The following is a 22,826-nucleotide window of genomic DNA, read 5'->3' on the forward strand; positions in this document are numbered from 1 at the left end:
TCGCTTGGAATGTTCCTGCTGGGGAGCTGGAGCCACATCCAGCTGGAGCTCTCCTGGGTCCTTCTCCAAGAGCTGGTCCCGTCCTCTCTCTTGCTGCCTGTCTTTCGCACACTGTTAATCACGCAATAAGCCTCTCTTGCTGCCTCCCCACCTTTGTCGCTTCCTCCCCAACTAAACAGCCCCAGAAGGTGCAGCCTCTTCTGGCCAGGAAGGGGCTCCAGCCCCCTGACCCTTCAGGTGCCACCTTGGGCCCCTTGCCCAGCTCTGCGCTCTCCTTCTTGAGATATGGCAGCCAGAATGAGGTCCAGGGGTCCTGGTGTGGCTGCCCTGCAGAAGAGCAGGGGTCGCTTTGGCTTCCTCTCCGAAGGACCTGCCTCACACACTGGCCTTTCCCCACAGCCTCTCCCCAGTCCCGTGTCCATTTGAGCAGCAGCCTGGCGTGCGGGTCCGGCTGCCGTGTGCGAAGAGCAGGCCAGGGCCCAGCGCGTCCCAGTGTTGACATTCACGGCAGATGTGGCTCCCTTACCCAGCTACAGAGCAGCCAATCAGCGGCAGCTCCGGCAGCCCAGCCGGGAGGGCGCACACAATGCGTTGCACCTCCTCAGCTGGCTCTTCGCTGCCGCTGCCGCTGCTGCTGTTAGAAAAGAGCAGGAAGAGCTGGGTAGGGCAAGGGGGGGCCAGGTGGTGGGAGGGAGCCGTGGGGGGAGTGTGAGCCAGTCTGGTCTGGAGATGGTCAGCTTGTTTGGAGATGGTCTGAGCGGCCCCTGCAGTAGATGCTCCACGGCAGGGCTGAGCTGAGCTGAGCAAGGCATTGCAGGAAGGGGCTTGCCTGTGGGTAAGGCGTGGGGGTGGGGGGCAGAGGAGGGGGGAGGGGAGGAGGATTGGCCTTGGAAAGGGTGGGGAGGAGGGGATGCAGCATCCCCCTTGCACCCTCCTCCTTGTGGCACTGCTCTTGCTTTTCCTCCCCCCTCTCTCAGTGTCCCCCCCTCAGGATCCTGACTGTAGGCTCTTGGGGCAGGGACCCACCTCCCTGACTGTGAAAACTATCGTCCTGTGTAGACGGGAGACAGGTGTGGAGCTGTCGCCCTCTTAGGACAGGCCGTGTGCAAGGGGGAGATGCAGGGAGTCCTCTTCTAAAATTCTCAGAATTCTAAAACGCCCCCCTTTTTGTAGAAAAGTGTTCAGTTTTAAATAGAGATGTATGAAACACTTGTTTATTTTTATCAGTCCTTCTCCTGGGTTAGCAGGAATGCTCTTTTAGTCTATTAAAGATTTTTTGGTTGTTTTTTCCCCCCCTGTTCTCTTATCCATTGGGAATCCAAACTGCAACAGTGTTTGCTACCTTTAAAACAAGGGTTTTTACCCTTAACCCTTTAACTCTGCTACCTTTAACCCTAAGGGGCTGCCTCTCCGGATCCAGGCTATGGCAAGCCCCCCAGCCTGTGCTGAAGCTGGCCAACACACGTGTCCTCTCACCTTGCAGGTACAGGTGAGATGGCGAGTGCAGGGGAGGGAAGGGCGGTGTGGCCGCTGTGCAACTCCCACTTCCGCCAGGATGGTCTCTGGGCCTTGGTCGGGGTGCGGGTCCTGTGTGTCTCTCTGCCGTGCCCCAGCTGCGAAGTATCTCCTCAGTGCTCTGCCCAGTGTGGATCTCAGGCCGGCTTTGGGGATGGCTCAGGTGGTCTGCTTGCCCCCCGGCGGGCAGGGTGGGAGCAGAAGGTTGCGCGAATCAGCCCCCGATTTTCTCTTTAGGAAAGCAGCGTTTGAGTCTGCGGTGTCTGCAGGGCAGCTTCTGTGGCCTGGGCATCCCCGGCTCTCCTGGGTTACTTGTGGCTCCAGGCAGGGTCGAGACACGTCCCATTCTTTCCCAGCTGCATTGTTGTGGCTAACTGGTCAAGGTTCCCATCATTGTCTCCAGCAGCCAGACTTGGGGGGGGGGGCATTGCAGAAACGCCTTCCTTTCCGTCCAGGCAGGAGGAAAAAGATCCCGCAGGGCAAACTCCAGCTCTCTTTCCTCCCCTGCTCTTTCCTCTCCTGCTGCCTCTGGATTGCTGGGGAAGGTTGTTGAGCTGGGAAAGACCCTTCTCAGCCTGACGCCCTGGAGAAGGGCTGTAAGTCAGTGTTAACAATACAAGCTGGGTGGATCAAAGGCCTGGCTCAGTTTGGCAGCTGCATATATGATCATATGGATTCCAGCTTCTACCACTGCAGGACGTTGGCAGATATTCCTTCTGGGCCCAAAGACAGGAACCCAGAACCTTGTTCTCAGTGCCAGTGCAACAGGGCTCACCAGGCACCAGCTCCTCGTGGTTCAAGCATGTTGTTTATATAGAATTTGTCTTTGAACATTTGTTTCAGTGGCTGTTCTTAAGCACTGTGGTGCTGACCACACTGATGTCACAGGCAGCCACCCCAGACTTTGGTGGAAGGCTAGATGCCAGTGCTCGGGACAAGCAAGAGATGCAGAGGGCGCACTGGTGTGTTGCTGGTCCACAGAGAGAAGAGGCCTCCTCTGACATCCTCCTTCTGTTCTCGCTCCCCTTCCAGATCCCATCTGATGCCGAGACTGAAGGAGTCACGCTCCCACGAGTCACTGCTCAGTCCCAGTAGCGCGGTGGAGGCCCTGGACCTCAGCATGGAGGAGGAAGTCATCATCAAACCTGTCCACAGCAGCATTCTCGGGCAAGACTACTGCTTCGAGGTAAGCGGCCTCCGGGGCTGGCCCAGGCGCTTGGGGAGGGTGGGGTCCACACACGGAGAGGCTCACGTGACAGAAGCAGGTCTTGATCATCCCTGAATCATGGTTCGTTTGGGGGCAGATGTGGGGGGCTGAGGGCCAGAAGAGGGCACTAGGTTGTCCGGGGGGCATGGGTAAAGCCGGGTGGGTGGGTTAAATCTGCTGCGGAACTGGAGCCTGGTGCATTGGCCGTCCAGCAGAAAGGGGCATCAGCTCAAGGCTGGACCACATTTTGCAAGCACCGAGTTCTGGGTTTCTTTGGGAAACGCTCCAGAAAGCCACTGCCAGTCCAGGTGTACCAAGCTCAACACAGTGAGCCTGGGGCTGCCCCTTCTTATTGCGACGTGGATTTGGTGGGTCTTTTGTCCCTGCCCAAAATGCAGTGATAGTGAACCTCCCCCCCTCCCACCTCAGACCCACGTCCTGCTCCTGATTAGAGGCAGCCAAAGCTCATTCAGAGGGGACTTGCCAGGTGGCAAATTAATGAATGAGCAGATCGTGCTGCGTTCCCGGCTTGGGGCAAGCAAAGTCTGTGTTGATGGGGGGAGAGGGGGGGTGTGATTGAACCCTGGTGTCAAACGCATGCAAATTAGACTTGAACAGATCTGCTCTTTATCTCTGGGGATAATTTCAATGCTTTACTATGCAGCCCCCTCCCCAATTTAAGTGTTGTCCCCAATGCTTGCCAGTTATGGGGAGCGGCCTTCTGGGTCGGCTGGTAATAATTGGGTTATTGGTGCCATTTCTCTGGGGCTCCTTAGGGCAAGGAAGGGAGCCCCACAGACAGCCCCCTGCCTCCTTCCTGGTGCCATCTTAGTACTCGCGCCTTGTCTGGAGACAAAAATGTAGGTTAGCAGAGGCTGTCAGTCTGGCTTAGCGTGAAGGATGGAGGGAGCCACAAGCGCCGTGGATTAGATTTGCCAAAGCTTGGCTGCCGAGAAAAATTGAAGGCAGGTGAGATGGCAGCCGAAGGACGTGACAATCTCCTGTTATTTTTTTTTTTTTGGGGGGGGGGGGCGAGAAACAGTTGGAAAGGGAGAGAAATTGAACTGACATCGCAGAAAACAAGCTCAGGCAAGGCAATGTCAAGTTAGCCTGACCCACCAACGCCATGGAGACGGGCAAGGGCAGAAGGATATGTGCAGTGGGCCAGGGAGGGTGGTGCTGAGGTGCAGTGGGCAACCTCTGCAAGCCTGGGGGGGGCAGAGGGTTGCAGGCCTGTTTGGGCTTTCCTGGTTCAGATTTAACCTCTGCCACGAACTCCGTGGCCCCAGGGAAGCTGCTCAACAGGCATCTGTGGGCTGCACCCAGGATCCACGTCTCCGTCCCTTGCGCACCCCCTCAGACGCCTTCTCCGTTTTCCTGGGAGGAGGCTGGGCTTCACCTGTTAGGCCGGATTGGGAGCCACAGCTCCCCTCTCCCTCCCTCTCCAGCACCCATGCGGCAGGAGTTTTCTTTCCTGCAGCCAGCAAAAATTGCAGGATAATTTGCCCTGACGGAGGGAGCCGCCCATCCGTGGAACGAGGATAATAAGCGAAAATGAGCTAAATTTGAGAAACTAATGATTTTTTTCAACTAATTGAATTTCACCCTTCTAAATGAATACCTATTCCGCCCCCCCACACACACACACACACAAACGCTAAAAAGTAAATCCAGTTTGGATTCCAGCGGGACCTTCGTTGGGGCTGCTGGGCTGACTCCAGAAGGGCTCCCACCCTCCGCCCGCCCTCCGTATCCATGGGGCAGCCGCCTGCCTGCGTATCCCGCCGTCTCCAGTGCTAGGGGGCCCACTGAGACGCTTTTCTCCGCTTCCCCAAATGCTCAGACTCGGGGTCACTCTGCGAACTCGTCCAGCCGCAAATTCAGGCCCTCTTTGCATAATGTGGAATTAACTTGCAGAGCTTGCCACCCCGAGTGGCTGGCAGTGGGAGGCAGGGGGGCTTTTGCCTTTCCCCAGTTCGACTGGCCCCAGCTCATGGCCCTGCGCGGCTTCTGCTCGACGAGGAAAAAGAAACTGCCGTCAGCCGGCCTTCTGGGAGGCCTCTGGGCAGCAGCTGGGGGTCCCAACCAGGCCTGGGCCCACTCCAGCAGCGCTCACTGGTGCTCCTTGGGCCTTTCTGAACGCCTCCCTGTCTCTCTCTTCCAGGTCACAACTTCATCTGGCAGCAAATGCTTCTCCTGCCGGTCGGCGGCGGAACGGGACAAGTGGATGGAGAACCTGCGGCGGGCCGTGCATCCCAACAAGGTAGGGGGCCTCAGCTTGGGGGGGGCTCTCTCCCCTGACTCCAAGGCCCCATCCCGTGCAGCCCCTGCAGTCCCTGAAAGGGAGAGCAAAGGCGGGTGCAGACAGAAAGAGAGCGGGAGCACCCCAAGGGGCCTGGAGGCCGCCTTATCCCAGTGGCTTTCAAAGCACAACCTGTGAGCAAAGCCTGAGCGGTTCAGCCTGTGGGAGAGAAGGCGTTCCTGGGCCACGTGGACAGCTCTTCTGAGTGACAGAGGTGGCCTTAAAGGTGGCATCTCAGGACAAACTGACTGAGGGAGAGGGAGGCATGGCGAAGAAGGCCTCTCTCCAAACTCCTTCCAAAAAACCAGTGCCTGCCCAGGCAGCCAGCCTGTGGCCACCTCCTTCGTTCCACAGGAAGTCTCCCCCTCCCGCCCCCTGTGGTGTCTCCAGGAAGGCCTTTTGCCTGGGGAGCAGCATCTCCCCTCCTTCTCCCATGTTGACGAGGGCAGGGACTTCCACGTGTGTGGCACTGAAGAGCCCCCCTCGGCACATGGAGCCCACCCGTGGCTGGCACACGCACCAGGCCCAGCAGAGGTGGGGTGGTGAGGAACGGAGAGCGAGGAGCAGCCTCCTTTGTGCAAAAACCACACTTGGCATCTTGCATCTCGTCAGGTGACTTCTCCGGGAGTCAAATTGGAGCTGGTGCCGTTTTGTGTGTGTGTGTATTTTTTTTTTTTAAGTGGAGGGGTTTTTTTTTGCCTTTATCAGCCTCCTTTCTTCTTGTAATTGGTGCCAGCGAGACAAGGAGGCGCAGCGATATTTGGAAAATGAACATAAGCAGGGGTTATTATGCAAATTCCCGAGTGCCGTAATTTCCTTAAAGTAAAAATGTAATTAAGAATCGGTTCTGTTCTGGCGCATTCCGGTAATGAAGCCGTGCAGCCCTCCCTTCCGGCCAGCCTGTAATTGCTTTTCTCTCTCTCTTGCCCCCGCCGCCTCTCCTGACCCCCCACCCCCCGCCTCCCGTTTTCTCCTGCGTGTGTCGCTTTCCCAGGACAACAGCCGGCGGGTGGAGAACATGCTCAAGCTGTGGATCATCGAGGCCAAAGACCTGCCGGCCAAGAAGAAGTACCTATGCGAGCTCTGCCTGGACGAGGTGCTCTACGCCCGGACGACCTGCAAGCTGAAGACGGACAACGTCTTCTGGGGGGAGCACTTTGAGTTCCACAGCCTCCCGCCCCTGCACAGCGTCACCATCCACCTCTACAAGGAGACGGACAAGAAGAAGAAGAAGGACAAGACCAACTTCGTGGGCCTGGTCAGCATTCCGGCCGGCTCCATCACAGGCCGGCAGTTTGTGGAGAAGTGGTACCCGGTGGCCACACCCAACCCCAGCAAGGGCAAGGCGGGCGGCCCCATGATCCGCATCAAGGCCCGCTATCAGAGCATGAGCATCCTGCCCATGGAGATGTACAAGGAGTTCGCCGAGTACATCACCAACAACTACATGGTCCTCTGCTCGGTGCTGGAGCCGGCGCTCAGTGTCAAGAACAAGGAGGAGATGGCCTCCGCTCTGGTCCACATCCTGCAGAGCACTGGCAAGGCCAAGGTAGGGCCCTGCCATGCACGGGGGGCGGGCGGGCATGGCCAGCACCACCTGGGCCAGATGGCTTCCTCTCATCTGGGTCTCCTCTGGAGCATGATGGCTCAGTGCGCCTGCTCGGACCAGGGGCCTTCTGCGTGCTTGTCCACTGGGCCAGGTGAATTCAGAGGAGTGTCCCACCCTCTCACCCCCTCCCCACCTCAGAAGAGCGACTTCCTGCTCAATTCCCAGCATGCAGGCAAGAGAGACATCCACACGGACCCTTTGAGAAGTCAAGGGACAGTTGTCTGCCTCTTCCCTTCCCCAGCCTTGGGCTCAGAGCTGGAGCTGGGCCGGCTTTGCTTGCAGGCAGTCTGAGCGAATGTCCTCTCTCTGACCAAGAGAGAGAAAGCTTTTCCGAGCCAGAGGCTTTGGAGAAGGCAGCTTCTTCCTAAGGTCACAGCATTGCCCCCACCCAGAGAACTGCCAGGCCCAGCCTTCTGCTGGTCTCTGTTGTGTGGTCTGAAAGGAACCCAGTTGGATAGACGCTTCCTGGGGTGCACACACAGGACATCAGATTTAAAAACGGGGCTTAGTTCTTCCTTCCGTCCACACCGTGCATCCCCTCGCTTTCATGTCACCGAAGTGCTGCTCTGAACCGGTTTGGGGGCTTAACTTCAGGATTGCCTTCCTGCCTGGAGCCGCCGGAGCAAGACCCAGCAGTGTGGGGGACCGGCAGCGCCCCCTCCCTGGCACGCAGGACGCCCGTGGTGTCTGCATTGCGCCCCCCTCCCCGCGCGCCCGAAGAGACAAGCAATCTGATAATATTTTTTATAAGAGCAGTTAGTCCAGCTAATTATGACTTTAATCAATTTTACGAGCCTCCACACAAATGAGCTCTCCCCTCCTCCCGGCCGTAATTGCTTTGTTTGAAGTGGGTGCCGCTCCTTGAGTGGCAGCTCAGGAGATAAGCGGCCTTGCGACTGTGTCTCTGCCTTGTTGTCTTGCGTACAGCAGTTCCAAGCGGCGCCTCACAGCCGTGTTGGTGACTCTTAGTGGGGATTTCGTATTCGAGGAGCACAGCTTCTCCCCCCGCCCCGTGTATGTGACTGGAGCAGCTTTTCGGCACCTGTAAAAGAGAGACTGGCAGCCCCCCCAGAAATAGGGTTGCTTCCTGATGGGAAGGAGGCCGTCCCAGCGTGTGGCTTCATGGGAGGCTTCGTGGTTGGGAAGTCCTACTACCCCTTTGGGTAGCGAGTGCCCAGCAGACCGCTCCCCCCACCCCGGCAGAGCAAGCGAGGCCAGAGGATCCCTTGGGGAGCCGGCGGGTGGGGGGGCCGCAATACAATAGCAGAAACCATTGAACTTGAAAAATCGTGATTGTTTCAACAGGTTATTTTTCTAAAACTGTTTCTGGTTTGTGGAAAAATGGCTCCCGTAGAACTCAAAACGCGTAAACCTCTTCTGAGGTCAGCTGGCCAAAATACTGACACTGGTCCCAGGGGAGGGGCAGAGAAGGGAGGCTGCTGCCACCCTCCAGAAGGTGGCAGCTGGGCCGTCTCGGTGCCTGAGCCCTCCCTCCCTCCCAAGGGACTCTGGAGCTGATCTTTGAAATGCCCAGTAATCGTATTACTTTTATCAGTTAAAGCCTCTTAAGGGTCAGGTCAATCCTATTAATCAGGATTCCAGTGAGAGGAAGACCTAATTATTGCCAAGTCAAAGTGTCAGCCGGTCGCTGAGGTCAGGGTGGGGCTTCAGGCTGGGCCGGCTCCCCTGCGGCCCGCTGGGGCAGGTTAAGCTTGCAGCCTCAGGGTGGGCATTCACTTAAAAAGCCCTTAATGGTCAAAGCTTAGGAATGATAATCTCCAGGGCTGTGGCGAAGACTCAGTCAGAGCACTTTGCATGCAAACCTAATATCTCTCCTCCCAGGATTTCCTGACTGACCTCATGATGTCCGAAGTGGACCGCTGTGGTGAGAATGAGCACCTCATCTTCCGGGAAAACACTCTTGCTACCAAAGCCATTGAGGAGTACCTGAAGCTGGTGGGGCAGAAATACTTGCACGATGCCCTGGGTAGGTGCAAGAGATGAGCTTCTTTGGGGTGTGGGACGGGGGCGAAGAGGTGCGCTGCTGGGTCAGACCAAAAGCCCATCCGCTCCAGCATTCTGTCCAAGCAGGAGCAGCTGGACGGAGCTTCCCTGTCAGGTCTTGCTTGTCCCTGGCCCTGCAGTCTGCCGTGCTGACAGCAGAGTCTCCACAGAGCACTTAAACGGAGGAGGAAATTTTCCAGTTTACATGAGTGCGTGTACATGGTTTTGCCACCCAACTAGTGTGTCCTTCTGGCTTCCGAGATCACCTGCATGCTTTCAAGTGTCTTTTGAGTGCCATGAGGACTAGGACCACCACTTGGCTGTGGTGGTTTTGTTTTACAGTGAAATCTCGTTCTGTTTGTCTTTGGGATGCATTCAGGCGAGTTCATCAAGGCGCTGTACGAATCAGACGAAAACTGCGAGGTGGACCCCAGCAAGTGCTCGTCCTCCGATCTCCTCGAGCATCAGAGCAACCTGAAGATGTGCTGTGAGCTGGCCTTCTGCAAAATCATCAATTCCTACTGGTTAGTGCAGCCTCCTGGCATCAGGGAGTTGGGCCTGTTGCCCCAGCAGGACGGGGGATGGCCAGTTCTTCCCAAATGCCTCAGAACTCTACAACCTCACTGTGTAGCACTGTTTCAGAACAGCCTTGAGAGAGTGAGGGTGGGAGTAGCGACCACCCTGGTGAATTCCAGCCCCCCCCCAGCAACTCCACCACCATCATGCCCTGAAGATGGGGAAAGCGTGTTTTGGCTGCTGCCTTCCAGCAAATTACTGACCAGGGATGGGTCAGGAGAGAGTTCAGGGAGGCTGTGAAAGTCCTGTACTGTAAAAGGTGGTCTGTCTGTCTTAAGTGTGTTGGGACAAGCCGCAGGTTTTGGTGTGGGGAAAAGTGGAGAAGCACTCTGTCCATGCTCAGAGGTCACTTATTATAGCACATCTCTTCCTTTAAAGAAGGGGGGCAAGGACAGGACTGTGAGACTAAATGGCTGTGGTCAAAGGAGAATGGGCAGGGGTTGTAAATAGGTAGCCAGCTGACCACAAAAAAAAACAAAAAACAACCCAGCTTGCTATGCTCCTGAGCTTTTAATTATGTCCCAGTGTGCAGAAATCGCACCAGGATGCGCAGAGGAGCATTTTTGCAGCCCAAACTAACACCTGCAGATTGCTGTGAAAGGGCGGAGGAGCAGAGGATGTCTTGAAAGGTGGCTGCCACTGCAGCCCATGTCAGATATCTGTGTTGACAGCATCATTCTCCTTTTACCTTGTGTGTGCCAGTCTTCAGGTTTTGCCGGGGAAATCTTGGTGCCTGCAAGATGTGCATTTAGCCGGTACTGACATCCTGCCTCCCCTTCCACTGTCAGTTCTGTCATCTGAGTGTCCTTTGCGTGTGGGTTGGGGGACTTTGTGGGGAAAAAAAAATATTTTGCTTCTGCAAAGTCAGCTGGAAGGAAGCCAAGAAAATTCACCCAAGGGGGAAACTTCAGCAGAGACGCAGCCACGGCCACCAGCTTCATCTCCGTGAATCAGAGCGATATTTATATCCTGCTTTTCATTCATAAACAAGAATGACAAGCAGGAACAGTACATGGCCAAAAGGCTGGCTTTTATTTATGCGGAGGTTTTATACCCCGCCTTTCCCCCTAAAAGAAAACAGCCTCCCCAAAACCAAGAACACAAGGCTGCAGCAAGCGGTTATGCAATTGGTCAGTTAGACTGGTCTGACTAAACAACGGTTTTCATGATCTAAAACTGCCCCCCCTCTTAATTTGTTGGCAGATGTACAAAAAAGAACACAAAAACATTTACGTGCCTTTAAAAACCGGCTTTCCGTCCTGTGTGTCAGACCAGAGGGGCTGCTTCTCACAGAATCAGAAATGTTAAGAGTTGGACGAGACCTTGGAGGTCACCTCGCCTGCCCACGCTCAGTGCAGGCAGCTCCTACAAGCTGAACAAGCAGCCCCTCCAGCCTCTGTGTAGAGACTTCCAGGGAGGGAGGGAGGGCACACAACTGCACGAGGCAGGCTGCTAGAGTGATGGGCCGCCCTTGCACTTAGGCTATTCTTCTTCATGTCTAGCCTAAGTCGCTTTCCCTGGTGACTTGGTCCAGCCTTGCCCTTGGGAGCCACAGAGAACAAATCTTCCCCTGTGTAGATGCCTCTAGGTTGAAATGCATGCATTTGCCACCTAAAAATAAGTCATAGCGTTCCCCCCCCTTAGTCCTAGACTTGTTTGTATGCAGGCACATGCAACTATCGGTCTCAGTGGGGCTTGCCCCCTAGGTGGGTGTGCCGAGACAGGATGGCTGCCTAAAGACCCCTTGACTGGAGGGACAGTTCTTATATGTAGATATAAAACATCATTTTCCTGTTCATTGTGTGTCTCTGTGTCCCCACACACAACATGTAATCTCAGGATTCCTTGCAAAACAGCTCTTTGGGGTAGGACCTATCTTGTTCTCCCATTAGAGATTTGGGGTGGAGGGAGACGAGAGGTCTCCAAGAAAGTAGTTTGGAGCTCTGGTCTGGCTCGGAGAAATCTGCTCTGTAGAAGGCAGCAGAATTTCCAGCACAGAAGAAGGAAGGTTGACAATAGACGCAGATTGCCTGGATTTGTTGCATTCTTTGGACAGCTGGAGAGTCTGGGTGTCAGCAGCTCTTTTGGGGAGAGACAGCGCGTTGCTAGGGAACGTGACTAACCGGATCAGGTCCTCGTTGCAGCCAGCCTATCTCTTTAGTTCCAAAATTAAACTCGCATTCGCTGGGACGCTCTTTCAGTTGTCCAGATTGCTCCACCTGTTTACCAAAGTGGTTTTGTTTTTTTAGCCCCCTACCCAAATCAGCACGTTCATCCCAAGAATTGTCTTTGGCAGAGCTCTGGAGAATTGTATCGGACCTATTAAAAATGGGGGTCTCTCTTCTGCTCATCCTGCCATTGAGCCCATCAACGAAAGGTTCAGGCAACTCCTCAGTCAAAAATGAGCAAATGATATTGCATTATGGAAGATTATTTAATGGGATTATTTATTTTTCAATTTTTTAATGCTGCCCTTCCTTCAAGGAGCTTAGGGTGGTGTACGTGGTTCCTTTCCTCCTACCTTGTTCTCGCAACAACCCGTTGAAGTAGGTGAGGCTGAGAGAGAGTGACTGTCCCAAGATCGCCCAGGAAGCTACTTGGCTGAGTCGGGTTTCAAACCTGGATCTTCCAGATCTAAGTCCAATTCCCAAACTGCTGTACCATCCTGAAGAACAAAGAAACTGGAAACTGGGAGACATCACGCCAGCCACTATTTTTCAGGGTGCTGGCGAGGATAAAACAGGGAGAGGGCGGCCTCGTGCACCTCACCTTCGAGGAGGGTGGGAAGCAAATGCAAGAGATAAATAAAATGCAATATGCAACACCCCCCGGGAAAAGGGGAGCTCCTGGCCTCCATTCACTCGCCCCCTTGAACTTCTCCGCAGCGTGTTCCCACGGGAGCTGAAAGAGGTCTTTGCCTCGTGGCGGCAAGAGTGCAGCAGCCGCGGCCGGCCCGACATCAGCGAGCGGCTCATCAGCGCCTCCCTCTTCCTGCGCTTCCTCTGCCCGGCCATCATGTCCCCCTCCCTCTTCAACCTGCTCCAGGAGTACCCCGACGACCGCACTGCCCGCACCCTGACCCTCATCGCCAAGGTCACACAGAACCTGGCCAACTTTGCCAAGTAAGTGCCCCTGAGCATTCCTCTCACCGATGCAGGTGATTAATGTGCAGTTGTGTATCGTGGTGTCTGTATGTTGTAAAGCAGACCTGGAGAATCTCAGCTTTCCTTTTAGCTCAAGAACAGTGTTGGTTTTTCAGACCTCCCTGTTATAGAGAAGGCTTAGAACTGCATAGGCCAACCCAGGGCCACACGTGGCTCTTTGATGTATAATGTACAGCTCTCTGAAATACGTTGGCTGCACTCCTTTTTGCATCACAGTTAAAATAAAAGGTAAATAGGAAATTTTCAATCTTTATAATTACCAGGTATAAACTGAGAGTTCACTGGATTAAAACATAAGTTTTAATATGAGTAAATATAAAAGCTTCTTAAATATTGCGGCTCTCAAACATCTATCGTATGTGGCTCTTAACATTAAACAAGTTTGGCCACCCCTGACATAGAGTTTGCATCAGTTAAGGGACTGAGGAGTACTGCAGGGCCCTAAAAATCTATACCTTAACCATAAGTGCTAGAAACTTGAGATTTTTATTTTAAAAAATAGAGGGAGAGAACAGATATTCCCAAGCAGCTGAGCTGTGCAGTCCTGCAAACCATCAGATTGATGGTCTAATCACTGCACTCCATGAAGCTGATGCCGTGTTGAATCGGGTAATTGGCCGTCCCTCTAGCTACCATCTCCCCACACTGGCAGTGTCTCTCCAGGGTTGCAGACAGAGGAGGGTTCCTCCCAGCCCTGCCTAGGAAATCAGAGGTTGAAAGGGGGAATTTGGCTTAGCACGGTGGCAATGGACGGTCTTGGGGCTTGGGTCAACAGTCCCATCTTTGGCTTGGCTATAAACCGGGCAGCGATGGCTGGAGAGGGGAATCTCTGCAAAGCCCAAATGCGGCTCTTCTCCATCCCCCACTCCCGACATCTTTGCAGCCCTGGAACTTTGAAAGCTGCTGCAGAAGGGGGGGGGGAGGGAAACTGCAAAGCTGTCAGTTTTCCGAACTAAGCCTGGAGGTTTGGTGGAAACAAAAATGAGGAGATTTCTGGAAATCTCTCCACTGGCTTTGCGCGGAAGCTCTGAGCTGCTTATCCTGAGCCACGACGTCTACGGAAGAAGCTGCAGCCACAGCGAGATCCCTGGAAGGCAGGGCGACGTGTTGTGGACTTACAGGCAGAGGCTGGTGGGAGATACAAGGCTGCGGCTCAGGGAGGGATGGAACTGCGCATGGCCTGTGCCCACCACCACCCCAAAAGTGGCCGGACAGGCTTCTGCAGCCACAAAACGGGGTGCAGATTTGCCACTGGGAGCCTGAAGGTGGCCGTGTCAAGCCTCAGGCGCAGGAGACCTGGAAGGACAGAATGGTGTCTCCTGGCAGCAAGATGGTGGGCTCTGGGAAGGGTATTGTAAGAGCCCCCCCACCCCGTGCCTTCCTGCCCTCTGTGTCCTCAGCTCCACAGCCTCTTTGCCCTGCTCTCAGTGACATGCAGGAGGCCCGTAGCTCAGAGGCGAGGCTTTGTTTTGCCTGAGAATGTCCCAAGGAAGCCAGAGAAAAGGCCTTTCTCTGCTGAACAATCTGGAGAGCCTGGTGCTGGTAAAACTGGGTCCAGCTTGGCATAAAGGCAGCTTCCATGTCCCATCGCTGCATCTGCCCCTTCAAGCCCTCCTCCGTCTCTCTTCCCTTTGCAAGGATGCAGACCACAGGCCCAAGCAGTCCAGCGTTCTCCCAGAGGGGCCGGCAGGGTGCCCTCAGAAAGCCCCTTGTCCCATCGTCCCCCCTGCAGTCTCCTCCTCTCAGCAGCTGATAGTCAGGGGTGGAATTTCCAAGTTCAGAAGCAGCCGGTGTAACAAAAAGGTGCTCCACTTATTCAGGTGCAAAATCCTGCACTTGGGCAAAAGAAATCAATGGCACCGGTTTAAAAGGGACACTGCCTGGCTTGGCACTACAAGGTGTGGGGGTGCCTTGGTGCTGCAGTGGATCACGAGCTGGAGATGAGCCAGTGACGTGGCGTGGCTGCAAAAATGGCCAGTGCCATTTTCGGTGGCATTTGTAGAACCACCGCTTCCAAGTCGTGGGAAGCGGCGGCTGCGCTTTGCTCTGTGCCGGTCAGACCTCGGCCAGAGTGTTGTGTCCGGAGAGCAGGCCTGGGCACAATGGCTGAAGCTGCAGAAAGGGGGATTCTGGGTAGAGATCAGGAAGAAATTCTTCTCATGGTAAGAGTGATGGCACTGACTTCTGAAGGAAGTGGTAGGTTGTCCTAAGTAGCAGAGGCTCAACAGGTATCTTCTGGAGGTGCCCCAGAGAGGGCTTTCCTGCTTCTAGCAGAGAGCTGCACTAGATGGCTTTGAAAGCCCCCTCAGCCCGCCCATGTGTCCAGCCCCCTTGCTGACCTCCTGCACTCACTGAAAGCAGGCTCCCTCCAGGATGGGGACCTTCTGAGCTGGCCTGAAAGGGGTGGCTGCAGACCGCAAACAGCTTTGCGGGTGGCACAAAGGGAGCCCTCCTATGCCTGTGTCTTCTCCCCCACCCCCCCAGGTTTGGCAGCAAGGAGGAGTACATGTCCTTCATGAACCAGTTCTTGGAGCACGAGTGGACCAGCATGCAGCGTTTCCTGCTGGAGATCTCCAACCCAGAAACTCTCTCCAATACGGCCGGCTTTGAGGGCTACATCGATCTGGGCCGGGAGCTCTCCACCTTGCACTCCCTGCTCTGGGAGGTTGTGACGCAGCTGGAGCAGGTAATCCTGGACTGGGGGGGGGGGGAGCCTCTGCCTGGCTTGGCTGGACCACACCGTGCTGGGGTGAGGAGGGAGCTAAACATAAAAGGGAGCTGCACTTGAACGAATGCCTCCCTGCCCAGTACACTTGCAATTGCAGTGCGAGACGAGGACACGGCGCAGAGCCGTGGAGGGGTGTGGCCGCCGCTGCTCTTCCACAGGGATGGGAGGTGCCCACGTCTCACTCCTGCCTTTCCTCACAGAGCACTGTGACAAAACTCGGCCCCCTGCCACGCGTCCTGCGGGACGTCAACACTGCTCTCAGCAACCCGTCCTGCGTGCAAGTATCGGTCACGGCAGACCACGCGGCGGCGTCGCCCAATGCCGGCAACAGCATCTCGGCGGGTTTGCAGAAGATGGTGATTGAGAGTGACTTATCTGGGTAAGAGCAGCTGGAAGGGGCTAGGCGGACACCAGCGCTATCGAGCAGGGGTGCTCGTTGAGCCAGGCTGGGGCCACGGGGGAGGGGCAGGTGCCACTCTGCCACAGAAACATGGCAACTTCCCCCAGAAAGTGCAAGAAAGAGAGACCCAGGTCCACAAGGCTTCTCTGAGCAAGTGTTGTGTAACTGTCTGGTTAGGAACGGGAGAGAAGTCAGGGCTGGAGGGTGGAGGAGAGAAGCCACTCAGCAAGGGGGGAGGGTTTTCTCTTGCCCACCTGGAGGTGCAACAACAAACACGGAGCACAAGGGTGAATTTCTGTGCACAAGCACTCTGGCCTGGAGAGAAACGGTGTGTGGTGATGTGCGGGCATTTCTTAAAAGCAAAGTTGCTTCCTGAGCTCAGCCTGGCACTCTCTGAAGCCGCAGGGTGGGTAGCAGGCCATCCCCAAAGGCAGGGGACAGGCAGAAAGGGAGGGTACTTGCCAGCAGGTGGAGCTATACAACTGCCAGGGATTCCAAGATTTCTGGGGGCTCACTGGGGGAGGCAAGTCTCCTTGAGGACAGTGTGGGCTGCAGTGCCATTCCTTTCGTCTCAGCCCCAGCCAGCAAATTTCTGCCAGTGTACATATTGCCGGCACCTGCTGCGTGCCAAGAACGGCAGAGAAACGGGAGGGGGAGTCCTGGAGTGCAGAAGGGGGTCCCCGCAGGCAGCGCCCAGAGTGTGACAGTGGCCGCGACTGCTTGCTTGTGCTGTGCCTGGAGCAGCTGCTCTCTCCGTGTCTCCTCTTCCTTCTCCTTATGCCTCTTTATTTCCCCCCACAGTCTCATAGATTTCACCCGGTTACCGTCTCCAACCCCCGAAAACAAAGACTTGTTTTTTGTCACAAGGTCTGCGGGGGCCCAGCCTTCGCCCGCCCGGAGCTCCAGCTACTCGGAGGCCAATGAGCCCGACGTGCAGATGTCCAATGGCAGCAAGAGCCTCTCCATGGTGGACCTGCAGGACAATCGGATTTTAGACGGGGAGGGGGCCACTGTCCCGGGGCCGGCCGACGGCCAGGCCCCCGTCGGGCAGATCCCCGGAGCGTGGACAGTACGGACTCAGCAGAGCAGCGTGGCCGCCGTGGCCACCGTCCGCAGGGTGGGCCAGACGCCAACCACCCCCAACTCGGAGACCGCCCCTGGCAGGCCCCAGCTGCTGGCCCCCCTCTCGTTCCAGAACCCCGTGTACCAGATGGCGGCCGGCCTGCCCCTCTCGCCCCGGGGGCTGGCGGACTCCGGCTCCGAGTGCCACAGCTCGCTCAGCTCCCACAGCAACAGCGAGGACTTGGCCGCGGCCAGCAAGCACGGCTTCGGCAACCCGGCCGCCGCCGCCACCGAGGACTTCAACCGGCGGGCGGGAGAAATGGCCCGGCGGCAGCTTTCTTTGACGGACAAGGCCGGGCAGCCAACCGTGCCCCGGCAGAACAGCGGTGGCCCCCAGCGGCGGATAGACCAGCCTCCGCCACCACCGCCTCCCCCCCCTCCCATCACGCGGGGCCGGACGCCCCCCTCCTTACTGAACACCATGCAGTACCCACGGCCTTCCAGCGGGGGCATGCTCTCCTCGTCGCCCGATTGGCCGGGCACCGGGGCACGGCTCCGGCAGCAGTCGTCATCCTCAAAGGGCGACAGTCCGGAGATGAAGCAGCGCACCATGCACAAGCAGGTCAGTGGCGGGCAGCCGTGGGTGGACCAGAGTTGCCAGGGAAGGCGCAGGGGGAGAGGAGGGCAGTCTGGAGAACGGGGCCAGCCGTGGAGCCAGTGCTGGCCTACAGTGGAGACCTGAGGACCTCCAAGGGCAGCAGGCGGGCCCTCCAGGCTCCTTTGCATTCCTCTCCACCATTGGCTGCTGCTTTGCCTGTCCACATATGCCATCCCATCCCATGCTGAACCCAGTGCCATCCCGTGGGCTCACTCTGCCCTGCTCCCGGACACTCAGCCACTTCCTGGCTAGTTGGCTCAGCTGATGCTGGAGAGAGTCAAGAGAGTCCTTGCCGTCTGGAGCAGGTCCTCCCTCCTGGGGATAGACAATATGGCAGCACTGGCTACTTCCAGGGGCTGATGGGAGGGGTTTTTACCACCCCCCACACCTCAAACAGGCATTTCCGGATTCAAGTGCTTCCTAAAGCTGCTCCAGCTGTTTGCCCTGAGATGATGGCAGGGAAGAGAGAAAGAGAGAGCAGTTCCAGCTTTTCTTCCGAAGGCATGTCCATAGACCATCCTGCCACTCATCTGCCTCCTCTTGACCAATTAGCTGCTAACATAATTAATCAAGATAGCATGTTAATGGATAGTTGAGAACCAGTGAAGCCCGGTTCCTGGCTTGTGAACACACACAGTCTCCAGCTCCTGATCGTTTTGGGTTATATGACGGTTACAAGCACAAGCTACAGATCAGGAAGCCCGCTCACCCCACCCCAGCAGAAGCAAATTTGGACCAGAACAGTCACTCCTTTGGAGAGGTGGCAGGGAACTCTTGAGGGCCTCCAAGTCTACAAGGATTTTCAGACATGTGAATGTGGGCTGTTTGCTCCCTGGGGCATTTGGTGGGCCGCTGTGAGATACAGAAAGCTGGACTAGATGGGCCTCTGGCCTGATCCAGTGGGGCTGTTCTGATGTTCTGATGCCCTTAAATTGATCCAGTGCAGCCTGTTTTGCTGACTAAGTAAGTGCAAGTCCAACTTGCGGAAAGTACAACCCTGTCAATTCCACTCAAAAACACTTGGACCAAAATGTTTAATTAGGAAAGTGAGATCCAGATTGCTAATCTCATTTAATGTCCTCTTTTCAGACGGATCCAAAGCTGCCCTTGGTGGGTTCTTTTCTTGGCCTGCATGTCAATATTTAAGGCAGGATGGAGCAAAAACTTGCCTAAAGTGTTGAGACCAAAGGGGAAAGCCCTGAACGTGGCAGATTCAGACCTCTTACTGGATTGGAAGAGGAGGAGGAGGGGAATGTACAGAGCTGGCACATTCCTCCGCTCTCCACAATCACTAGAACCAAAGAGGAGATGGAGGAGAGAAGGGCGAGGGAGACACTCTAGCCCTGCACTCTCCCGTCTCCCAGTTCCTCTTCAGGCCTAGTGCAGTCAGGCGGAGATGGCGGCTGCTCTCCTGGTGCCCTGCAAGCGTCGGGCAGCCCATCCCACTGCAGTTCCACGTCCTCCGTCGCACACTTCGCTTCTTGGTTCTTCTCTCCCTGCCCCCTTTTTGCCCACGGTTCTGTTTCATTTTAGGCCCTCTCACCCGTGAACCCCAATGCCCTGGACCGCACAGCCGCCTGGCTGTTGAATATGAACGTCCAGTTTGTAGAAGAGGAGAGCAGTGAGCCCGAGCCCAAGCACAGGGATAAGAGCCGGAGCAAAGACGAGTTCGGCCAAGGGGAGAAGGTAACGCCGGGCAGGACTCCGAGGCGCGTCCTCTTCGGGAGAAGGAGAGATGGCGATGGCCCGGGCCAGACTCCTCCGCTCTCCCCTCGTGCCTCCAGCTGCGGGGCCTTGCACGTTCTAGGCAAAGCGTAGGAGGGAAGCCTCTCCCCTTCCCAGGGTCTCAGAGTGACAGGAAGCTGCCCTGCCCAGGCGGGTCGAGCGGAGGGTGGTAGATCTTCAGAGCAGGTTTCACAAAGGCAGTGGAAAGCCTTGGAATAGTGGCTTACACCAGGCTTGCCTGCAGACCTTTGGTGGTCGCCCACAGCACACTGTGCCCTTCTGGCCTCCCCCCTCAGTCAAAGAGCTCCCCTTCCCCACGAGGAATACCACCTGAGCCGCGCACGCTACCATTCGGCGCCAAGCACTTCGATCACTCCGGCCCTGTGGCGCTCGCCGCACCGAGCATGTTCATCTCCCCACCGCTTGTCATTCTCTTGCTGGTGCCTGAGAGCTTATTAGCATAATCCCCCCTTCGCCATCGCCACAGTTAAGACCCGAACACGGTCACTGAGCTAGAGATGGGAGCGCCCACCACCCCGCTCGCTATCAAGGCTGCTGCCGCCATTCCTGCTGTTGCCTGCATTATCTCGTGTCTCTTCCGTGTGTTTTTCTCTAACGCCTGGGTACGTATTTGCCTGTCTGCTGCCTGCGCCTGTCATCTCTGTCCAACCTCCCTGGTTCTGCGGTCTTAACCTGTCTCTCCCCCACTGATCTCAAAACCGCTCTTTGCTGGCCAGAGCCCAGGCCCTCTGCCGAATCTCCCGAACCCTTAACAAACAAGCCTGTGCAGAAGTGCTCAAACGCCACCACCGGCATCGAGGGCGCCCACACTGCCCTGTTCTTGGGGCTGAGCTGATCTGCACCCACCCCCCGCTCTGCTAGCCGTGACTTTCCTGGCCCAGGGCAGCCTGGAGGAGAAGGGTGGAGGGTTGTGCTTCCCTGGAGAAGGTGCTGGGCGGGCAGGGCAGGCTGCAGAAGGGGTGCTGAGCTCACAGCACGGCTTCCCTCTCCCCCCCTCCCCGCCACAGCAGTATCAGCAGGACGTGGTGGTGCTGCAGGACAAGTTGCGGCTCTCCACCAAGAAGCTGGAGGAGTACGAGGCTCGCTTCAAGTGCCAGGAGGAGGCCACCCAGAAGCTGGTGCTGGAGTACCAGGCCCGCCTGGAGGACAGTGAGGAGCGGCTGCGGCGGCAGCAGGAGGACAAGGAGACCCAGATGAAGGGCATCATCAGCAGGTAGGAGTGCCAGAGCCACAGGCAGCCACTCGCCAAGGACCAGCAAGCTGGAGGGGCTGCACGGCGGACTCTCCCCCCGCCCTGGGCAGGCGTTCAAGTCTGCGGATGCTGAGCTCAGTGAAGGAGGGAACGCTGTAGATCAGGGCAAGGACAGACATGCTCCAAGAGTTCATGGCAGGTCCTTGGCCGGGGGGGGGGGGGGACACTCTGAAATGCCTGTGCAACGTTGGTCTTCCAAGCTGACCTCCTTTCTCAATCACAGGCTGATGTCCGTGGAGGAGGAGCTGAAGAAGGACCACGCGGAAATGCAGGCGGCCGTGGACTCCAAGCAGAAGATAATTGATGCCCAGGTGGGTCCGCGCAGGACACCCTCTTGCATGTGGCCCCAGGGGCGCCTCGCCCACCTGCCCCTCCCCAAAGCGACACAGTTGGGGTCCACAGTCCTCTGGCCCCAAAAGGCATCCCAGCTGCTCCTGTGCTTTTGTCAGCAGCCGGGCATGCAGAACCCCCTCCAGTCTCTTTCCCGGCACGGCTGGTGAAAGTGTAGCCTCACCTGGGTGCCGGGGAAGGCGAGGGGAGACACTCTGCCAGCTCGCTGCCAGCTGCAGGTCAGGCTGTTGGCCGTGCTCGGCTGGGTGGGTGATGAGTCTATGGGCACTCTTCAGTATCACTAGTCAGCCAAGTCACCGGGAGATCTTCACTGCCGGCCGAGGAACGGAGGCTTTTTGCCACACTCCGGGCAAACGGGGAGAGCAGGAGGGAGATTGTGTCTGGAGTCTCAGAGGGCGTCTGCCCTGATCCTTGCTCACCAGGGGCACAAAGGAGCAGGTGGAGACAGCAAATCATTTGAACGCTGTCCGTGTTCGGGCTGCTGGGGACTTTAGAAAACCATCAGCCTGACTGAATGGATAAGGACATGGGAAACTGAGACCCCCAGGAAGCCTCCAAGGAGGTCACCCTCCCCTTCATATGCCCCCAGTGCCCTCTGTTCTGGAGAGGTGGCCTGTCTCTAGACGGGCAGTTCCATCCCTAGTACGCATCTGGCACAGGGGAGTCCTAGTAATTCAGTGGATTTGCAATCTGCAGGTTTGACTCAACGTGGATTGCAAGCCCGTGTCGGAGGACCAGAAGGCGCGTCCAGCAGGCCTTCTGAGTCGCAGGGGAGGCTCGCGTGGTCTCCCTGTGCCTCAGAACACCTCCAGGCACACCCAGAGGGTCCAACTGCAGATTTCATTACCCACTGATTTCAGTATTGGGGTGGGGGGTTCAGGAACAGGCCCCCCCAGATACTAAGGACCTACTGTAGCTCTTGAGAGTGCTGTCCTCCAGAGTGACTGTCTGCAGAAGCAGAAGTGCCCTCTGGCTTCTCTTGCACACTCCCCACAGCTCGGGTTAGAGGCCCTGCTTTTGCACGCAGAAAGCCCCAGCAGCGTCTCCAGGCGCAGCAGCCCCGGAGCTGTGAGGCAGAGGGTACAGAAGGCTCCCCACACTCACCTGCCCTCCGTTCTGCCTCCCCCCCCCCACTTGCTGCAGGAGAAGCGCATCGCCTCCCTGGACGCGGCCAATGCCCGGCTCATGAGCGCCCTCACGCAGCTGAAAGAGAGGTACAGCACCCAGATGCGCAACGGGATCTCCCCCACAAACCCAACTAAGTTGCAGATCACAGAGAACGGCGAATTCCGGAACAGCAGCAACTGTTAACCCGCAGTTGGGAAGGGCGGCGGCTGCTGCCGGAGGGAGAGGGGGAGAGAGAGCACAGCCGCAGCAGCAGGAGGGGCCAGCCAGGCCGCAGGGGTGGCCAAGGCCCTCCCTGAGTGGAACGACACACACCGCAACCCACAGCCCTCTTCCGCGAGGTGGCACATTCAAGGAAACCGCAGCGCCTCCTGCGCAGGGACAGGAAGCCTGAGGAGACCCACTGTGCAGAGCCAGCAGCGGATCGGAGCATTTGACGCAGCCCAGTGAGAGTCGGCTCTTTCCTGCTGCAGCTGCCCCGAGGAAGTTCTGCCGCCTTGCCGGGAGCCCCAGAGGAAGATGCCGGGAGCGGGACTCGTGCAGAAGCAGGGAGGCCACCGAACTCTCCAGCACTGAACCGCTGGGCGAGGGTGCCAGGCCCTCCTGCGCTGTGCTAGGCTGTTCTCTGTAGCCACGTAGAGAGGCCTCCAAGCGCCTTCTCCTTGGTACCTCTGCCTTGCCTCTGCCTTGCCATTTCTCCCACCCTCTCCCACAGTCCTGGGCAGCCACCACGCAGCCCCACTCAGCGCTCCCTCCGTAGAAATCGGGTCTCTCAGCCTCAGGACCAGAGGACGCAACCCTCTTAGTGGAGGCTTGAGGCCTTCTGCAGCGGTCCAGGCCAAGAGCGCATTAGCCAAACCTGACCACCTACAGCTAGATCAGGTAGTAGGTGACAGAGGAGCTGCTCCGAGTCAGGGCAGGCTGGATGCAGTTGCTTCATTGGGAAGGGTCCTCAGCATAGACACTGCAGGTGGAAGGCCTTCCTTGGAGGCATCTCTAGCCAGGCCTAGGAAAAAACCCCAAGAGCTGAGCAAGGCGGTTTTGTATCGAGATGGACGGCTCGCCAACTCTGGAGCTTCTGCTGTCAGAGGAGGTGTCAGGAGCGTTAGAAAAGATTTCTTGACCCA

General features: G+C 56.9%; 1 protein-coding gene across 7 annotated transcripts in view; it reads left to right on the plus strand.

Moving 5' to 3' along the window:
• DAB2IP (DAB2 interacting protein) overlaps positions 1–22,820 on the plus strand; it is a 95,273-nt gene extending 72,453 nt beyond the window's left edge. For 3 of the 7 annotated variants that reach the window (XM_066610538.1, XM_066610532.1, XM_066610537.1), the window contains 13 exons: positions 2,548–2,701; positions 4,887–4,985; positions 6,019–6,573; positions 8,476–8,620; positions 9,017–9,161; positions 12,099–12,335; positions 14,862–15,063; positions 15,306–15,484; positions 16,307–17,189; positions 18,759–18,911; positions 19,979–20,184; positions 20,447–20,534; positions 21,718–22,820. In XM_066610538.1, the coding sequence (XP_066466635.1) occupies positions 2,548–2,701; positions 4,887–4,985; positions 6,019–6,573; positions 8,476–8,620; positions 9,017–9,161; positions 12,099–12,335; positions 14,862–15,063; positions 15,306–15,484; positions 16,307–17,189; positions 18,759–18,911; positions 19,979–20,184; positions 20,447–20,534; positions 21,718–21,885 (3,214 nt within the window). In that variant the 3' untranslated portion in view covers positions 21,886–22,820. The remainder of the gene's footprint in view (positions 1–2,547; positions 2,702–4,886; positions 4,986–6,018; positions 6,574–8,475; positions 8,621–9,016; positions 9,162–12,098; positions 12,336–14,861; positions 15,064–15,305; positions 15,485–16,306; positions 17,190–18,758; positions 18,912–19,978; positions 20,185–20,446; positions 20,535–21,717) is intronic. The other 4 variants (XM_066610533.1, XM_066610534.1, XM_066610535.1 and 1 more) reach the window with 4 other exon arrangements.
• The last annotated feature ends 6 nt before the right edge of the window (positions 22,821–22,826 follow it).

This window comes from Tiliqua scincoides, chromosome 16 (assembly GCF_035046505.1).
Source record: "Tiliqua scincoides isolate rTilSci1 chromosome 16, rTilSci1.hap2, whole genome shotgun sequence".
NCBI lineage: Eukaryota > Metazoa > Chordata > Lepidosauria > Squamata > Scincidae > Tiliqua > Tiliqua scincoides.